We start from the raw sequence: 19,042 nt of genomic DNA on the forward strand, positions 1-19,042 counted from the left end.
CACCCGAAGTAAACATGGCGTTCATTCCGAGTGACGTCCCAGGGTTTTGAGAACAGGAGTGGCCTGTTCTGACTTACTCTGTAAGAGGTTACTCTGGGGAGTGGGGGGCTGAAGACACTACTCGGTAGTTAAGAGCACTGGCTGCTCTTCTAGACAACACAGGTTTGATTCTCAGTTCCCACAAGGCGGCTCACAACCAGCCATGACTCCAGTTCCTGGGATCTGACGGCATCTTCAGGCGCTGCATGTTCATGGTGTGGAGGCAAAACACCCATACACATAAAATAAAAACAAATAAACCCCAGGGAGAAAGGAAAATAGAGAGAGGCCCCTTTGCATAGTTGTGCAATCTGACAGACCTGGGTTGTTCAAAGCCTGCACCTCACAAGGGAAAATATGGTTCCTTCGTGGGAGATAGTCTCTAAGTCCTTGGTCTATTCTGCCTGCTAATGCTGTCCTGCTCATCTGGGTTCCTGTGACTAAGCCACACCTGTATGTGTTGAAACAGGCTATGGATGGGGCTGTCAGCTTGGTGAAGTGGGTGAAGTCCTTGTCATGCAAGCATCAGACCTGAGTTCAGATCCCCAGAATCCACATAAAGCTGGGTGCAATAGTGTTCATCTGTAACCCCACTGCTCCTGCAGAGAGGTGAGAGGTGAAGACCTCAGTGTATACAGTAGCCGACATCTTAAACAAGGTGAACAATAGTGACCATAAACCAAGGTTGTTCTCTGACCCTCACAGGAGCACCCTGGTTCATTTCTGCCTCCACTTATAAACACAAACATATTCACACATGTACACACACACACACACACACACAGAGAGAGAGAGAGAGAGAGAGAGAGAGAGAGAGAGAGAGAGAGAGAGAGAGAGAGAGATTTAAAATACAGTGTTCAGACAGAGTCAGAAGCAAAGAGACCACACAGGGAGCCTGAAGTAACCCAGCTGAAAGGGGAGCTCAGGAAGATGTCAAGGGAGCAAGGAGGATGGTGAGAACTGGTCAGACTCTGGATCTGTTCTGAAGGTAGGGCTGGGAGGGGTCATAGCAGAGTGACATATGACGTGAGAAAAGGAATTCAAAGTTAAGACCATGCGGAGTGGACAGGCAGATATTAAACTTGAAGGACCCAGAACAAGAGTCCAGAGTCGTTAAATTTGCAAGGAGTTGTCAACCTGTAGATGATATTTAAAGTCACGTGACAGGATGAGGTCAGTGAGGGAATGAGCATAGAGAGAAAGGAGAAGAGGCTGTGGGCAGTGCGACATGGCTGAGGAGCCTCCTGTGAGAGAGGCATGAGGAGACCCCGGGCATGTTCTAGAGAGCCAAGGGAAGGAACTCGGGGGACCAGGGAGTAATGAACTGTGAGCCCTACTGATAACACAAGATGATCCATGAAGAGATGTTCAGATTCTAAAATGCGGAGGTCACAAGTGTCCTTAATGGGGGTATGGGGAGAATGGACTCATGGAATAGGCTCAGGGGAACTGCACACTAGGGGTGTAGCCAATATTTCAGAGACAGGACTGAGTCAAATGGGAGCAGAGATGGGCCAGCAGTGGGAAGGGATGCCAAGGTTAGAAGAAGGTGGTGTGCCCCCGACATTGCTATTGTCTTAATGATAGACGGGAGAAAAATCTGCCATTTTGTGCTAATAAGACATTTTCTGGAGAAGAAAAAAATATTGATGATTCTGTCAAAAGGGAGTTGGAACAGCACCCTTGAGTGGTAGGGAGGGACAGGATCCTGAGGGGTCTGTCTTAGCCACAGATGCAGAGATAGAGGTGAGGTGTTGTACAGACGGTCCTTTTGAACTCTATCTGGTGGCAAAGAATGTGGGCGATGGGGATCAAACTCAGCTTTCCTAACGAGGGCCCAGGTGGGACATCCAGCCTCCCAAGAGTCTGCTGCCTCTTGGTATCACAGCCTTTCTCCCCATGCCTCTGCCCTCCCTCCTGCCTTAGATTCCCGTGTCTGTGTATTTACATCCCCTGTACTTAGACCCAAGCTGGGAACCACTAGGAATAGCAATTCTCCTTCATGTCTTTTTCCTCTGTGTCCTGTCAATTCGTGTTTACAGCAGGCTCTGGGTGTGGGGCAGATTTTCTTGTCCCAGCCAACACTTCCAACCAGAACTTCCAGTTTATGCTTGACAAAGAATCCTATTTTGAAGCCAAGCTAGGGTGGGGCCTCCTCTGGAAACCTTGGGGCTGCCTCCATCTCCAGCTTTGGTTCTTTAACATGTTCACTGAGACCCACGGTCCCCTCCAAGCATTCTTTAAAACACCTTTAGATATTAGGTCACTTAACACTTTTCTATGAGGTAAGTGCTGTGGATGGGGGCCATGTTACAAATGGGGACACTGAGGCACAGAACAACCACCTCACCTGAGCTCAGGCTATGTGTTGGTGTCAGATTCTGAACCACCAGGAACATGGACTCTTCTGTTTGTTTTTGTTTGTTTGTTTCCACCAGTGAGGCTGCCGATGCATGGAAAGACGAGGAGCTCTGAGAAGGTCCCCTGGACTCGGTCCAGGGTGAATATCGGCCATGGACTCCTTGTTGCCTTATTAATGAAGTGAGGGGGTGGAAGGCACCCAACCCTTGGTAGGTCCATGACCTCACTTCAACATAGGTAGGCTACCTGAGTCCCGGCCAATCATAACCTTGAACATCAACACTGACCTGGCAATCACCCCTCAACAAATGCCAACACCAGCCACCCCCACTTCTGGCTCCAACCCCTCCCAAGTGAGAAAGCTTTACTGGAAGCTTGAGCCTGGGCCACAAGAGGGCACAGGTACCCCGACTTCCCACACAAGTTGTCACCTCATTTCACCTAGCATCCTCCCTCCTGCCACCCCACCTGAACCCGACTCTACCGGAAAGGAATGGGCTCAGCACCCACTCCAAGCCCTGCCCGGGGAGGTGGAGGAAGTCCAGGGTGGGGAGGGACACTGGCCTTTCAGTCACCTTAACAGGAACTCACAGATATGACCCAGCCCCCCTACCAAGACCAACCCCAACACAGATGCTCAGCCTGTGTCTAGTTCCCACCGTTGGTGCTCACCCACAATTCCAACTGTCTCAACATCCTTCCATCCTCCATCCTGCCCTCCAACACCGTCACCCCATCAGCACCCTTATCTCTGTACCCCTCCCATTGCAACCCAACCCTACCCCCAAGCATAACTTGGTATCACACTGCCCTTCCTCCCAACCCCATTGCACATCGCATTTCCTGTGAGCTCATCAGAATCACTAGAACCCTAAACACGATCCCCTCCATTCCGGCATTAAACCAAACTCTCTTCCTAGTGAAGGACTCTGCGATAACAGAGATTCTTCAATGGCAAGTTAGATAGATTATCCGATTTTAGAACATCTCTGCATTTGTGTTACTGTCTTTGAAATGCTTTTTTACCACATTGAGCAGTGCTAGGGCTTGAACCTGGAGCCTCCCCATGCTAGACAGGAGCTCTACCATTGAGCTATGCCCTCAGCCCCTCACTGGGGGGGTTCTAAGCAGGGCTCTTTGCATTATCTGGCTAAGTTGCACAGGCTGGCCTTGAACTCACTGTGCAGAGCAGGCTGACCTTGAAGTTTCCATTCTCCTGCCTCAGCCTCTCCAGGTGTTGAGGAGGACAGAACTGTGCAGTGAGGCCCTGTGCTACTTTATAACTTTAAATGGCAGGTATCTGATAGCAATACAAATATTCTTCTCGAAACCCACAGAACTGAAATTTGACAGTGAAGCTTCCCTCGGGACAACCGTGCTGGGCAAAGGGCTGCTTTGTTAAGTACACATTAGCTTTCCTTACTGCCTCTGTGCTGTGGGCTTTTTCCTCTCTTTTTAAAAGTACACACCGACCTTAAACTCATCTCGTGGCAGAGGGTGAGCCTGAACTCCTGGGCCTCCTGCCCCTGCCTCTCTAATGCTGGTTCACAGGCATGTGCCCCTACACAGGGACGGATGTACCCAGGCGACATACATGCCAGACAAGCGCTTCACCAACTGAACTGCCGTGGGGGGGGGGGGGAGGCTGCAACACTTTATTTTTAAAAGGAATCAAACCTTAGGTGCAGTCTGAACTCCCTTGGTTTGGACTACACCACTCCCGAATCCTGCGCCCCACCACAGCCCACCTTCCGCCCTATGAATCTTCACCGGACCAGCCTATATCTTAATGAAGTCACCTCTTCTAGCTCCCTCTTTCCAAACTTCACTGGATCCCCATCCTTGGCTTGTTTTCAAATTCTGACCCCACCCCTGTCCTCCTTAATCCCTAATCCTGCCCCATCCACCTTTTGGGATTAACTCATGGGGCGCCACCCCGCCAAAGTTCCAGAAGCCACCTACTCATTCCTTAAACACCATCCCTTCCTCCTTCCTCTTCCTCCACCCTACCTCGTCCCAGCTTGCCCCCCCCTCCCCCCCCCCCCCGCGCCAGCCCTGTTCCTCTCCACCCACCCTGACATGCACTCCCTCACCTCATCAATCGCTTCTCAAAGGCAGCCTAGTTCCAGCACTTTCCCAGGCTCAGCCTCTGCCCCGCACAGGCTCAGGGCACTAGACACTCTGTTAGCCAGGCACCTATATGGTGTGTGTCTTGGGAAGAGAGTGATGAACATATGTGGTCATCACCTTGAATTTCAGAAGGAACAGGGCTGGAGGTGAGACTCCCACTGACTTTGCTAACGTTGTTGTTAAGAGACAAGCTTGGGTTGCCGCTGGTGAAGGGACTGGCCTTCAGGGACAGGTTGGGGGTGATCCCTATGGTAAAGGTGGGATTTCAAGAGAGCTGGGGGATGCCGGTCTGGGAGCTGCGGCGAACTGAAAGGTGCACGCGTTGACAGCTGAGAGCGGAGGTGAGGAAAGCAGGGAGGTGCTGCATGACGAGGGGTATGGAGGGGAGGAGTTAGAGAAGGAAAGTGGGCTTTCCCCTTTTCTGTGGTCCTGCCATAAGAAGGTTCACAGTGGGTTCAACTCAGGCTTGGGCGGGGACAGATCTGGGTCCCAGCTTGTTCCAAAAGCTCCGCCTCCAAGCCGAGGGCCGAGCCCAGGCTGGGGGGTGCCTGTCAACAGCAAGCTGAGCCATTGGGGGTGGAGAGGGGGAGCCAGCACCGGGAAATGGTGCGCGCGCTGGGGGAGGGAGCTCAGGGGTTAAAAGCCATGGGTTGGAGCTGAAGTTTCTAGACAGCTGGCTCTTGAAGTTGGCCACCTGGGCCCCTCCTCAGGTAGGGTCTCTGGGAGGGAGAGGGGCAGAGGCCTGGGGAAGGGGCATTGCAGGGGGACAAGAGGAGAAAAGAGGAGGCATGGAAAGTGGGATACAGGGCAGCTGAGTCAGCGTGAGGCGCAGGTGGAGACAGAAACCTGCAGAGATGCAGGGAGTCTAAGCATGCAGAAAGACTAGACGCCAGGGAGGAGACCCAGGGTCCGGGACAGGCCCAGAGAGGGGAGAATGGGGTCAGAGGGGGGAAAGGAGTGATGGGCGAGGCAATGCTGTCTGGACCCAGCTCTTAGAGTGTAGGTTAGGAAGAGGTGACCTTTTGGAAGTGATGGCAGGCGCTGGAGCTCCGAGGAGTGCACGCTGTCCCTCCACCAGCTCTCGGGCTGTCCCCCACACACTGCGGGTGGAATTACAGAAGGGCAAGATTTGAGGGCCAGGGATTTCAGAAAGAATAGAGCCGTAAAGTTCAAAATTGCAAAGCGCAGAGAATTTCAGTCTCCGCTTTGCAATACCCACTTCAGCCTCTCGACCCAGGCCCCGCCCACCCTGCCCACCCCAGTCCCGGAGCTATCATGTGGCCCCTAGTGGCTGCCTTCGTTTGCCTGACCGTGGCCTTGTCCGGAGGTGAGTACTCAGGCACAAGGGTGGATGGAGGCAGGGAGGTCATTCATGCCAATGGTAGGAAGAGTCAAGCCACTGGGAAGGGGGGACTTGCGGGCTCCGCCCCCCACCCCGCCCACTCAAGGCCAGGGAGGACACACTGAGAGCTTCCTGCTAGTCCCTGTGTGACCTCATTTCCCAACTAGGGTCAGCCCACCAACACCTCCGACTCCAGAGATGCCCCAGCTCAGAGAGGCTCCCAAGTCTCCCGACTCCCTCGACTCTTTCTTTGCAGCACCCCCACAACCACCAATGCCTCCTCCTCCACCACCACCTCCTCTACCTCCACCTCCACCACCTTCACCACCACCACCACCACCACCACCACCTCCACCTTCATCTTCATCTCCTCCACCTCCAACACCACCACACATTTTCAAGACAGACCGAAGAGCAGGAAACTCAGCAGGCCACGGGTTCAAATGTTAACAATACTACTTTGAGCAAAACTTGTTTCTTCTGCAACATCAATTGCTAGGGCTAAGAAAGGAGGGGTGTTCCTGGTGTGATTTTAAAAAGGGCTCTGAAAATAGTGAAATTTTATTATTTTTTTTAAAATTCATGTCTGTACGAGGAGGGTGTTGGATACCCTGGAGTGACGGAGGTTGTGAGCTGCCATGTGGGTGCTGGGACTTGAACCCAGGTCCTATGGAAGAGAAGACAGTGTTCTTAACTACTGGGCCATCTCCCCAGCTCCTTATTTTGCATTTTAGTGGCTTTGTATTTTGCTTTTTGAGACAGTGTCTCTGTCTCCTGCAGACCAAGCTGGTCTCAAACGCACTACGTAGCTGAGGATGACCTTGAACTCCTAATCCTCCTGCCTACAGCTTCCCAGCATTAGGGATGACAAGTGTGTGCCACCAGGCTTTGTTTATGGGGTATCAGGTATGGAACCCAGGGCTGTGTGTGTACTAGGCACACACCAACTGAGCTGCAAACCCAGCCCCTTTCTCTGCCTTCACAAACACACTCTCTAGAAACCCTGTGTGTACATGCATCATTCATTCACTCAATCATTCATTCTACCAGGGACCAGCACCAGGCATGGCATGCATGCTGCCTGTGGCATCCACAGCATATCTGGGGGAGCTGTGCAGACATTATCGAAACAATTATTCAAATAATTAGTTAAAAATTAGTTGCCACTCTGAGGTGAGCCACTATCAGGAGCCTAGATATGTAATGGAGGCTTCCAGAGCCCCTCCCCCGGGCTTTGTTTTGACTTAAGGGAGGAGGGTCACAGTACCTAGCATCCTGCACCAGCCTTCCCCTGGAGGTGGGGTGGCTGCTCGGCTTTGGTGTCACACCCAGGATTCACACCCTTGCCCCTCCTGGTGCCTTGCCCTGGGCCAGGAGCCCCACATGCTGCATCTTGTGGAACCCTCCAGAGCCCAGTGAGGTATGTGCGCTGCAATTACTCCCAGGACTCAGGGACAGAAGGATCCTGCCCCAAAGACACTGCCACACCTGAGCCAGGACACTAATCCAGGCTGTCTACCCGGTCCACCATGCCCTGCTCTGGAAGTCCATCGGACTGTCGGCATAACTTCTGACCTTCTAAAATGTAGCTGCTTTGCTTCATTTTCCTGTTTTTTTTCTTTCTATTTACTTTATCTGTTTTATTGACTGTGTGTGTGTGTGTGTGTGTGTGTGTGTGTGTGTGGGTGTGTGGTGTGTGTGTGGTGTGTTCGCACTTGCGCACACATTGAGAAGTAAAGTTTATTGGCTGGAGATACAGCTTAGGTAGGGTAGAGTGCTTTTCTGGCATATTTGAGGCCTTAGGGCCAATCCTGAGAACTGCAGAAGGTTAGAGCCTTAGTGCACTGTAGTCTGCTTCTATCTACCAATCATGGGGCCCCATGAGAACTCAGGAAGTCTCTGCCGCTGACCTACATTTCCAGCCTTCTTTTTACCTTTTATTTTGAGATAGAGTCTCACTGAGTTCCTCAGGCCAGCTTGAACTTCTGTACTCTGGGCAGGCCTTAAATTTGCAGTCTCCCTGTTAGTCTCCCGGGGATAAGAGCTAACAGGCCTGCGCCACCAAGCTTGGCTTAATTGGCCCTTTTTGTCTTCTGTAAAAATAGCTGCTAAAGATGGTGGACCCTCCAAAATTCAGGTCCCTACTGGTGCTAAGAGGGAAGAGATGAGAATGAGGGTTTCTGTCCGACCAGCCCCCCCCCATCAGTCTTCTACGTGGGCACATCCAGAGCTGAAAGAAAATGGGGCCATAACTCAGCTTCTGAGTGTGCCGTTTATTTCTCCACCTTCTCATTTTTGAGACAGGGTCTCAACCCAGGCTGTGTAGCCAAGGATGACTTGAACTTCTTGTCCCCCCTGTCTCTACCTATTAATGTCACCCTCGTCTCATTTTTGGTCCCACGTAAAGTGACCCTGTATTCCTGCCCTTAACTCTTAACTCCCAGCATAGGAGGGTGGGGCGGTGGGTTATGGGACAAGGGGACTCTTTGCAGCAAGATGCTTGGCTGGAGGTTCGATGGTTTCCACAGCTTCCTGATGTGTGATGACTCCCACCGCCAGTTACCTGTATCCATAGCTTCCCATCTGAGGATGCAACGAACAATGCAGCAAAAATAGGAAGACAAAAAAAGCTTTTTTATTTTTCAGTACCGAGCTCATGCCAGCTTTCCCACTATGGGAAATAAGGTGTGGTCATTGTTTACACAGTGTTTGGCTTTTATTGGCTATTATAAATCATCAGGAGTGATTTAATGGGATGGAATGATGTGCAGAGTTTATATGTGAACATCATGATGCTTTGTGTGAAGGGTTTGAACATTCCTGGGTTGTAATGTCTGTAGGGCGCTAGAACCAGTTCGCCACAGGTACAAAGAGATGACTGTGTTCTTCTCACCCGAGAGGGATGGAAGCTGAGGCTGGCCATTTGCAGGGTTCTGCAGAGTAAGAAAGCAGGGCCCTGGAATCTAGATGTGACCCGCTGACCATAGCTGTATCTCCATTGTCGTCACATATACTAGATCCGAGGAATAAGACTATTAACAGTGATTCAGATGTTAGCTCTCTGTGGAGTTGTCTTTAAGGGTGAAGGGAGAGAGAGAAAAAAAAAAGATAGGAGAACAAAGAGAAAGGGAAGGAGGGGGAGAGAGAGACAGACAGAGAGACCGAGAGACAGAGAAAAGGGAAGAAAAAGAGTAAGAAAAGAAAGAGGAGAATATGTGTGCGTGTGTGTGTGTGTGTGTGTGTGTGTGTGTGTGTGTGGTGTGTGTGCATGTGTGTGAATAGACAAGACAGAGAGGGAATTACCAATAAGTCTGAAAACATGGACAGCTATAGCTGTGATGAGCATCCTTAGAGAAACATGACATGCCTGAGGTCCAGGAGGGGAACCCTTAGACCAGAGGCCCCAGAAGGCTTTGCTAAAGAACTAATATACAGACTTAGATATCACAGGGAAGTTGGACCTTGTCATGTGCCTCTGCATGCTCCATCAACCAGCTCAAATGTACTCTGTCTGAACCACATACTATGCCTGATCATGTGAATAAGTGAATATCTGAAATGTGTCTGGCATCCCCAAGGAACTGAGATTTGGATTTTATTTTAATTGACTTCAAGACCTACATGTGGCTGTGATTGGCATAATGAAACATGTGGGTCTGTGACTGACATAAGGAAAAAGTACCCAGAAGGAAGAAACAACAGGTACAGAGAGAGGCTCCTCTGTGTTGGGAGAACAGGTGCATGAGGCCAGAGCAGAGTGTCCCAAGAGGAGAGAGGTGGGGATTCAGACAAACAGGCTTCCAAGTGACACTGTGTGTGTGTGTGTGTGTGTGTGTGTGTGTGTGTGTGTGTGTGTGTGTGTAGGCTAGAGGTCAACATCATTCTCTACCTTATTTTCTGAGACAATCTCTCCAATCAAATCTAAAGCTCTCCAGTTCAGCTGGACCAGCTACCTGTAAACTTCAGAGATCCTCCTGTCTTTGCTCCTCCAGCTCTGAGATTACAGACAACCTGCTGTTCCCCACCCCAAGATGGTGGCAGGGCCTTGATAAAAAACTGGATATCAGGGAGCTGGATAGATGGCTTAGTGGTTAAGAGCACTGTCTGTTCTTTCAGAGGATTGGATTTGGTTCCCAGAACCCACATGGTAACTCACAACCATCTGTACCTCCATTTACAGGGAGTCTGACACCCTCTTCTAACACCTTGAGCATCAGGCACGCACATGGTGCAATACCTGCATGCAGGCAAAGCATTCACACACATAAACAAATACTAAACATTTTTAAACTGGATATCTAGGAGATAAACAGGACTGTTGTGAATAATGAAGGGATTAAGGGAAACAAGGGTTGATGCCCAGGTTTGGGCTGAGCATCAAGATGAGAAGGACTGGAAGAAACAGTTTGGGGTGAGAAAGATCAGTTTCCAGACACAAACTTTAAGATGTGTATTAGGTGTTTGGGTTGATAGTATTTCAACTTCCAGTTACAAAGGTTGGGGTCGGTGATGAGAATTTTGGCATGACTACTTGTAGGTGATCTGTAGAACTGGGAAACCACCCAGTAAATGTGTTAAAAATATGGATGGATGGATGGATGGATGGATGGATGGATGGATGGATGGATACATGGGTAAGGTATGGATTGAAGGATGGATAGGTGGATGAATGGACTGGTGGTTGGGAGGATGAATAGATAAGCAGGTTGGTGGTTGAATGGATGGATAGAGGGGTAGGGTAGGTGGATGTTAGATGTATATATGTGTGGATATATGGATGGACACATAGAAATGGGTGTGTGATTGGATAGATGGATACATACATGGATGAGTAGGTGAGTGGACATGTAAATCAGTGGGGTTGTGGGTAGGTAGATTAAGGGGGTAGGTAGATGGATAGATGGGAAGATTGATAGATGATGGCTGGCTGGCTGGCTGGCTGGCTGGATGGATGGATGGATGGATGGATGGATGGGTAGATGTGTGAATGGATGGAAGGGTAGATGAGTAGAAAATGGATAGATGATGGATTGATGGATGGTTGGATACATGGATATGTAAATGCATGGGTAGATGGATGGACATATGAATGGATGAGTGGATGGGCATGTTGATGGATATGTAGATGGGTAGATTAGTGGATATATGAGAAGGTAGATGTATGGATGGCTGGGTGAATTGATTGATGGATGGTTTGATAGCTGGAAGGATGGGTGAGTGGATGATGGATGGATAGGTAAATAGGTAGATGGATTGATGGGTGAATGAACTAATGAACAAGTGGATGGATGATGCCTAGGGAGATACATAAGTCAATTCTTTCATCTTAAGAAAATGTAGATGGTTGGGAGGAGGTGGAAATTTGTTTTTTTTTTCTTTACTCTTCTTTTATCAATAAAAAAATGTTAAAAAAAAAAGAAAATGTAGATGGAGAGAAAGGGGACCTCTGCTTACTTCTTGGCCACCTTCTTGTTCCATAGCTGTCCTCACTATGCCATTAGACAGCGCAGCTCTTCTCCAGTACAGGCGAAATGTCTGCCTGACTCATCCCTTTATGGAATAAGGCAACTTAGAGGATAGCAAGTGAATCCTCAGTTCTTGATGACCCAAAACAATAATCTGACCCTTTCCCCAAGTCCAGAACCACAGACTGGCCTTTTCTTCTTCCTTAGCCCTATTCTCTAAGTTTTATGTCTTTGACAGGAATCTCCCGGGACTACCCCAAGATTCTCAATGGTACCAATGGAACCAATGGTTTTCTCCCGGGGGGCTACACCTGCCACCCCCACTCTCAGCCATGGCAGGCAGCTCTACTGGTCCGTGGACGACTTCTCTGTGGAGGTGTTCTGGTTCACCCCAAATGGATACTCACAGCAGCTCACTGCAGGAAAGAGTATGTGGGGCCTTTGAGTGCAGGATGGGAAGAGGCTGGGACTGGGGTGGGGACAGAGATGGGCTCATCTGTCTCTTTCCCACCACTTCCTGCACCCACAGTGGGTACACAGTTCACCTAGGCAAGCATGCCCTGGGGCGTGTGGAGAACGGCGAGCAGACAATGGAGGTGGTCCGCTCTATCCCCCATCCTGAATACCAGGTCAGCCCCACCCACTTGAACCACGACCATGATATCATGCTTCTGGAGCTGAAGTCCCCAGTCCAGTTCAGCAGCCGCATCCGCGCTCTGCCACTCTCCCCGGACGACTGCCTGCCCACTGGCACCTGCTGTCGTGTTTCTGGCTGGGGTACCACCACCAGTCCCCAGGGTAAGTGCCTGCATGGCTGCTGGAGTTCTCGCAGGTGGCGGGGGAAACTGAGGCAGCAGTAAGCAGGGGGGAGTCGGAGGATTCCTTTTATTATATTTGTATTGCTTTGGGGCGTGTGCTGGAGGTAAGGCGCTTATACCAAAGCCATCAAAGGGACATCAGAGAACAAACTGTGGGATTCCCATCATTGGGCTCGGGGATCAAATTCAGGTCTTCAGGTTTGACTGCAAGCACTTCTACCCAAAGAACCACCTTTCCAGTCCCTTTATAAAAATAAGTCTATATAAATGAAGGCACGTATCTCCTTAATATTAATATTACAAATATATGAATATATATATATATATATGGTGTGTGTGTGTGTGTGTGTGTGTGTGTGTGTGTGTGTGGTTTTTAAGACAAAGTCTTACTATGTAGCCCTGACAGGCCTAGAACTCAAAGAGATTCACCTGGCTCTGCCTCCCAAGTACTGGGATTATATATACAATTTATTTCATTTTTAATTCTGTGAGTATGTCTGTGTGGGTTTGTGCATATGAGTGCAGTGCCCACAAAGGCCAGAAGAGGGCACAGGGTTCCTCTAGAGCTGCCTGACATGGGAGCTGAGAGTCAAACTCTGGGCCCCTGGAAGAGCAAGCAGCAAGTGCTCTTAATCTCGGAGCCATCTGTCCAGACTCAGAAAAACAATTATATAAAAGCCGGGCCTGGTGACACCGACCTGTAATGCCAGTCACCTAGGGAACTGTGTTGGGAGGGATCACAAGTTCAGGGTCAGCCTAAGCTACAGAGAAGTCAGCCTGGGCTACACAGAGGGTTCTGCCGCAAAAATTCTTTTTAAAAAAGTAAAATAGGGCTGGCCAGAGGACTCAGTGAGTAAGGGTGCTTGCCACCACCTGAATTCAACCCCCACGTGGTAGAAGGAGAGGACTGACTCCCAAAAGTTGTTCCCTGACTCCTCACGCCTATTTTAGCATACATACACAGGCACATAACATTTTCTAAAAAATAAAATTAAATTAAAAGGGCTGGAGTGTGGCGTAGCTGTAGAGAGTGTGTCTTGCATCAGTCCCGAGCACTGAAAATTAAATGTTAGGTGATAATGTTTGCTCTGTAATATCTCATACTTTATTATATACATTAAGAAATATATATTTATAATTTACATATTTGTAATTTATAATACATTAGATAAGTATATCTTATGGAGGTGGGTGAACTATAAAAAGTGTATCTTTAGGTATGTTTTTATACACGTGACTAACATACAGCATAACATGTCAGCAGGCGTCTCCACAGCAATCCTTGGCTCTCTCCCATCTCTTTTCTGCCTCTCTCTCCCCCTCACATTCCCCTCCCCCAGCACCTGGTCTCTCACTTCCCACCATTCCTTGCTTCCTACCCACCTTGAGGTCTTTTTCCCCTTTTCCATTTTCACACGCATGTGGTGTGCATGTGTGTATGTGCATTTGCTTGTGTGGGGGCACACGTGTGTGTGAGTGCATGTGGAGTCTCGAGGTTGATGTTGGGAACCATCCTTGATCATTCTTCCACTGTATTCATTGAGGCGGGGTCTCTCTATCAAACCCCAAGCCTACCATCATGACTGGCTTTGCTAACCAGTTTGCTTTGGGGGATCCCCCGACTCTTCTAAGGCTGAAATTACAGGCAGGCCACCATGCCCACTCCCAACATTTACATAAGTTCTAAGGATCTAAACTCATACTTGCATGGAAAATACTGGGGTACCTTCCCAGTGCCCTACCTTCAGGCCTGTTATCTCTCCCCATCCCTGTCGCCCTGCCCCAACCATCCCGTCATCCCCTCCTTTTATCCTCATTCATTTCCCATGTTGTCTATATTTTTGTCTCTTTACTACTTTCTGCCTCATCCTTCCTTTCATCTTACTTATCCCATCTCAATTTCCTGCCCACTCTGACTCTTTAACATCCAGGACAAGCCTCCTCAGATGGTCTCTCTCCTCCCCAGTGAATTACCCTAAAACCCTGCAGTGTGCCAACATTGAACTGCGCTCAGACGAGGAATGCCGACAGGTGTATCCCGGAAAGATCACGGCCAACATGCTTTGTGCTGGTACCAAAGAAGGCGGGAAGGACTCTTGTGAGGTGAGATGCGGAGAATGTTGGAAGCATGCAGTCCATCCTTTCCATCTCCCTGACTCTGTATCCCTCTGACTCTCCATCTCCCCGATTCCCCATCCCTCTGACTCTCCATCCCTCTGACTCTCCATCTCCCGATTCTCCATCCATCTGACTCTCCATCCCTCTGACTCTCCATCTCCCCGATTCTCCATCCCTCTGACTCTCCATCCCTCTGACTCTCCATCCCCCTGACTCTCCATCCCCCTGACTCTCCATCCCTCTGACTCTCCATACCCCTGACTCTCCGTCCCCCTGACTCTCCGTCCCCCTGACTCTCCATCCCTCTGACTCTCCATCCCTCTGACTCTCCATCCCCCTGACTCTCCATCCCTCTGACTCTCCATCTCCCCGATTCTCCACCCCTCTGACTCTCCATCCCTCTGACTCTCCATATCCCCGATTCTCCATCCCTCTGAGTCTCCATCCCCCTGACTCTCCGTCCCCCTGATTCTCCATCTCCCTAACTCTCCATCTCCCTGACTTTTCACATATGTCTCTCTCCACCTTTCACTCATCTCCCCACATGTCTTCCATCTCTACCTTCTATTCAGATGTATCAAGAGCCCTTCTTTCTCTTCCCCCACCCAGGGTGATTCAGGGGGCCCACTGGTTTGCAACGGCAAACTCTATGGCATCATCTCATGGGGAGATTTTCCATGTGGGCAGCCCAACCGACCTGGTGTCTACACACGAGTCTCAAAATATCTGCGTTGGATCTGGGAGACAATCAGAAACACCCCAAAGCAGAGACAGATAAGGGGCAGACAATAAAACTGGGCTAATTTGCCTGCCTCCCTCCCCTCCTGTGCCCATCTCACTGTGTGCCCATCTCCCTTCTCTGTCCCCTGTGCCCTAAGTGTCCCTTCGGAACCATGCACTCACATTCGCTGCCAGCCACACCCCCTCTACTAGCCTTGAAATGCTTCAATAGCTAGAGTACCCCAACCCAAAGGCCAGCCGAGTCCACAGCTACATCATCACAGCTACCATAAACTGAAGTTGATGCCTGCACATCCCAACTCTGTTTACCCTCTTCAGGCCCCCCGTGAACTCATCTCAGTAGCGTTCGTAGATAGACCTTCCCTGACAGCTTCTTGGAACCCTCAAAATATTTACCCCGTGACAACACTGTATGTTTTATATTCAAGAAGGTTCTAGATTCCTTGCATTCTGAAAGTCTCTCTTGTCCAGAATCCTCTGCCCTGACCACATCCTATACTCTTCAAGATGACTCATCACAGCGACTCTAGACCCTCTTCATAATTCATTCCTGCTCTGACATCTCCATGCAAACTACATTCCACATTCTGTTCCTGCTCTGACATCCCGACACAAGCTACATCCCACATTCTATTCCTGCTCCGACATCCCGACACAAGCTACATCCCACATTCTATTCCTGCTCCTATATCCCGATGCAAACTACATCCCACATTTTATTCCTGCTCCTATATCCCGATGCAAACTACATCCCACATTTTATTCCTGCTCCTATATCCCGATGCAAACTACATCCCACATTCTATTCCTGCTCCTATATACCGATGCAAACTACATCCCACATTCTATTCCTGCTCCTATATCCCGATGCAAACTACATCCCACATTTTATTCCTGCTCCTATATCCCGATGCAAACTACATCCCACATTCTATTCCTGCTCCTATATCCCGACACAAGCTACATCCCACATTCTGCAAGGCCCAGCCCCTGTCAACTCTGCCCCTCTCTGGTCACTGCCACAGCAGGTCAACAGTTCTCTGGTCCCTGCAGTTCCAGGAGCCGAAGGGCCTCCTTTCTAGGTCTCATCACCCCCACCAGTCTCCTTTCATCTCGTCCATGAGCGTCTTTACTTAGCAGTCCTTGTTTTCGTACCTTTGCCTATGACCTTGCATCTGCTTAATGCTAATTCCTGCTTTTGAATAAGTCATAAAACCTGAAATTTCTTTGCTTCTTTTTTTTATTTGTTTTGTTCTACTTGAGACATGGGCTTGCTTGGCAGCCTGAGCTGGCCTGGAATCCTCCAGACCATCCTCCTGCCTCACCCTGCAGAGTGTGAGTATGACAGGTGTGTGCCACCCACACCCAGCTCTCTACTCTCTTGCCTTTACAATGGGTTCATCATTTACCTTGCGATCCTTCTCATGAGGGTAGATTCTGAGCCACAAGAGAGAGCAAGCATTTTCTAGACCGGGAAGTGCTCTTGAATGTGGTGGCATACATCTGTTTTGCTAGCACTTGAAAGACTGAGGCAGGAAGATGATGTTTGAAGCCAGCCTGAACTACAAAGCAAAATCCTGTCTCAAACAATAATAGCAGAGGCCATTGAGATGGCTCAGCAGTAAAGGCATTTGCCACCAAGCCTGACAACCTGAGTTCAAGTCTCCATGGTATATGTGACGGAAAGAGAGAACAAACTCCTACAAGTTGTCCTCTGACTTCAACACAGGTGTCCTGGTGCACACCCATCACAAACACAAACACACACACACACACCACATGCATGCACACATGGATTTAAAAGAGGAGCTAGAGAGATGGCTCACTGGTTAAGAGCAAGAAGACCCAAGTTCTATCACCCGCATGGTAGCTCACTTTGGCTTTTAACCCAAGTTCTAAGGGATCCAACAGGCAGGTACATGATACACATACATGCAAGCAGGCAAAATATTCATGCACCTAAAATAAATCTAATTTGAAAAAGATAGCCAGACATAGTGGTTCATGCCTTTAATTCTAGTTCTTAAAAGCCAGAGGCAGTCAGTCTGTGAGCTTGAGGTCAGTCAGGACTACAAAGTGAGACTATGTCTCAAAAAAAAAAAGTTAAGGGGCTGGAGAGATGGCTCAGCGGTTAAGAGCACTGCCTGTTCTTCCAAAGGTCCTGAGTTCAATTCCCAGTAACCACATGGTGGCTCACAACCATCTGTAATGAGGTCTGGTGCCCTCTTCTGGCCTGCAGGCATACAAGCAGACAGAATACTGTATAAATAATAAATAAATAAATAAATATTTAAAAAAAAAGTTAAAAAAGATAATGGACAATAATGATGATGATGTTAAGTTGACTTTTGGAAAGTCCCTAGGAAACTCGCTGTGTGTTAAGGATTATATCAGTTTCCAGAGGAATCAGCCACCTGCTTCAAGGCTGAAATTCTTCCCTGCAGCACAAGGGAGGCAAAAGGCTGAGTGGCCAATAATAACCGGTGTAAGCAAACAGGAGTGGCCAATCTGTGGGGGAGAAGATTCCAGGCTGTTGCTTCGAATACCATCTGACACCCAGCTGGAAAGCTGTTCTGCTCCCCAAGTGTTGTGATGATATCTATGGGCTCACAAAATATGTCATTCTCCAAAGGATATGGACAGGGCTTTCATTCTGGAATCAGGGGAAAGCTGGTTCAAATGAGATGAGTTGAGACTTTCTCAGGATAGGCAACATGGGGGTAAAGATTCCACGTATAAAAGGAACTGGTTTTTAAAAAAAAATTTATTTTATATTTATGTTTCTCTGTGTATATGCACGTGAGTGCAGTGACCACAAGTACCATTAGAGGGCGCTGGATCCCTTCGAGCTGGAGATGCAGGCAATTGTGGTGCTGGGAACAGAACTCTGTCTTCTGCAAGAGCCCTGGGGCATTTTGACAGCCCCAGGGCCTGGTTTTATAGAGTGTGGGGAGTATATCTCTGAGAAAATCCTAGAATTCAGCTGTTCTAGACCAAGAATTGACAGTGTGACTATGAAACAATGATGCAGGGCAGGGCAGGGCAGGGCAGGGACATAGGACATTGTGGTGTGTATATTTTATATATTTTGGCTTTTATTTCTTTTTGTGAGATAAGTTTTTACCACATAGCTTAGAATGGCCTTGGAGTCACTTATGTGGCCCTTGAACTTGAAGCAATCCTCCTGACTCAGCCTGCTGAGTGCTTGGATTACAAACATGTACCACCATGCCCGGTTTGCATTTTGTCTTATCTTGTCTGTGATTCCTGCTTCATGGGACCTAAAACCCTAAAGTGATTATTCCATCATCCTTGGTTCCTGAAGATGTCCTCTAATAGTTGCAACACACAGAAAAAATACACTTACAGGTCCTTTCAAATGCACTATCTAAGACAGGGTCTATGTAGCCTAGGCCGACCTCAAACTCACCATACCGCAGGACTAAGCTGTCCTGTAGGCGCGTCTGCAGGCAAGTGTCTGGATAACGTTAGTCGATATGGGAAGACCTCTTCTGCCAATGGTCTGGGTTTTGGACTGTGTAAAAGAGGAAAAGGTGAGCTGAGAGCAGACATGTCTTACTGCTATGGACTGTGCACATGGCCAACTGTCTCAGGCTCCTGCCCTGACAGCCCCAGAATGATGGCCTGTAAACCTGGAGTCGTGAGCTGAATAAACTCTTCCTCTGAATGGCTCTTGTGTTGCTTCTCTTTCTATGTGTCCCTGGCTGTTCTGGAACTCACTCTATAGACCAGGCCGGCCGTTCCCTCCCAAGTGCTGGGATTAGAGGCCTGCATCACCACATCTTACTTTAAAGTTGTTTTGTTGGGATACTTTGTCATGTGGAACAAGGACATGAAAATATATTTTGGGGTAAAGAGAACCAGGAACAGGGATGAGAGACAAAAATGTGACCTAAGGACAATTGAGGAACGTAAAATGTCAAAATGTCATAACGAATTTGTTCTTTTGTACAATAAATATAAGCTGATAATAAAATATCCCTTGTAATAATCCAGTAAATGTAGTG

At 48.8% G+C, this 19,042-nt stretch overlaps 1 protein-coding gene across 1 annotated transcript; it reads left to right on the forward strand.

Annotated features, from left to right (window-relative positions):
- The first annotated feature begins 4,945 nt into the window (after nt 1-4,945).
- Nucleotides 4,946-18,706, forward strand: Klk13 (kallikrein related peptidase 13). Its single transcript, XM_075952903.1, has 7 exons — nt 4,946-5,240; nt 5,768-5,857; nt 11,576-11,765; nt 11,867-12,135; nt 14,122-14,258; nt 14,883-17,116; nt 17,317-18,706. Exons 2-6 carry the CDS (start codon nt 5,806-5,808, stop codon nt 15,063-15,065), a joined length of 831 nt encoding a protein of 276 aa, XP_075809018.1. The 5' UTR covers nt 4,946-5,240; nt 5,768-5,805; the 3' UTR covers nt 15,066-17,116; nt 17,317-18,706.
- The last annotated feature ends 336 nt before the right edge of the window (nt 18,707-19,042 follow it).

Source organism: Microtus pennsylvanicus, chromosome 18 (assembly GCF_037038515.1).
Source record: "Microtus pennsylvanicus isolate mMicPen1 chromosome 18, mMicPen1.hap1, whole genome shotgun sequence".
Classification (NCBI taxonomy): domain Eukaryota; kingdom Metazoa; phylum Chordata; class Mammalia; order Rodentia; family Cricetidae; genus Microtus; species Microtus pennsylvanicus.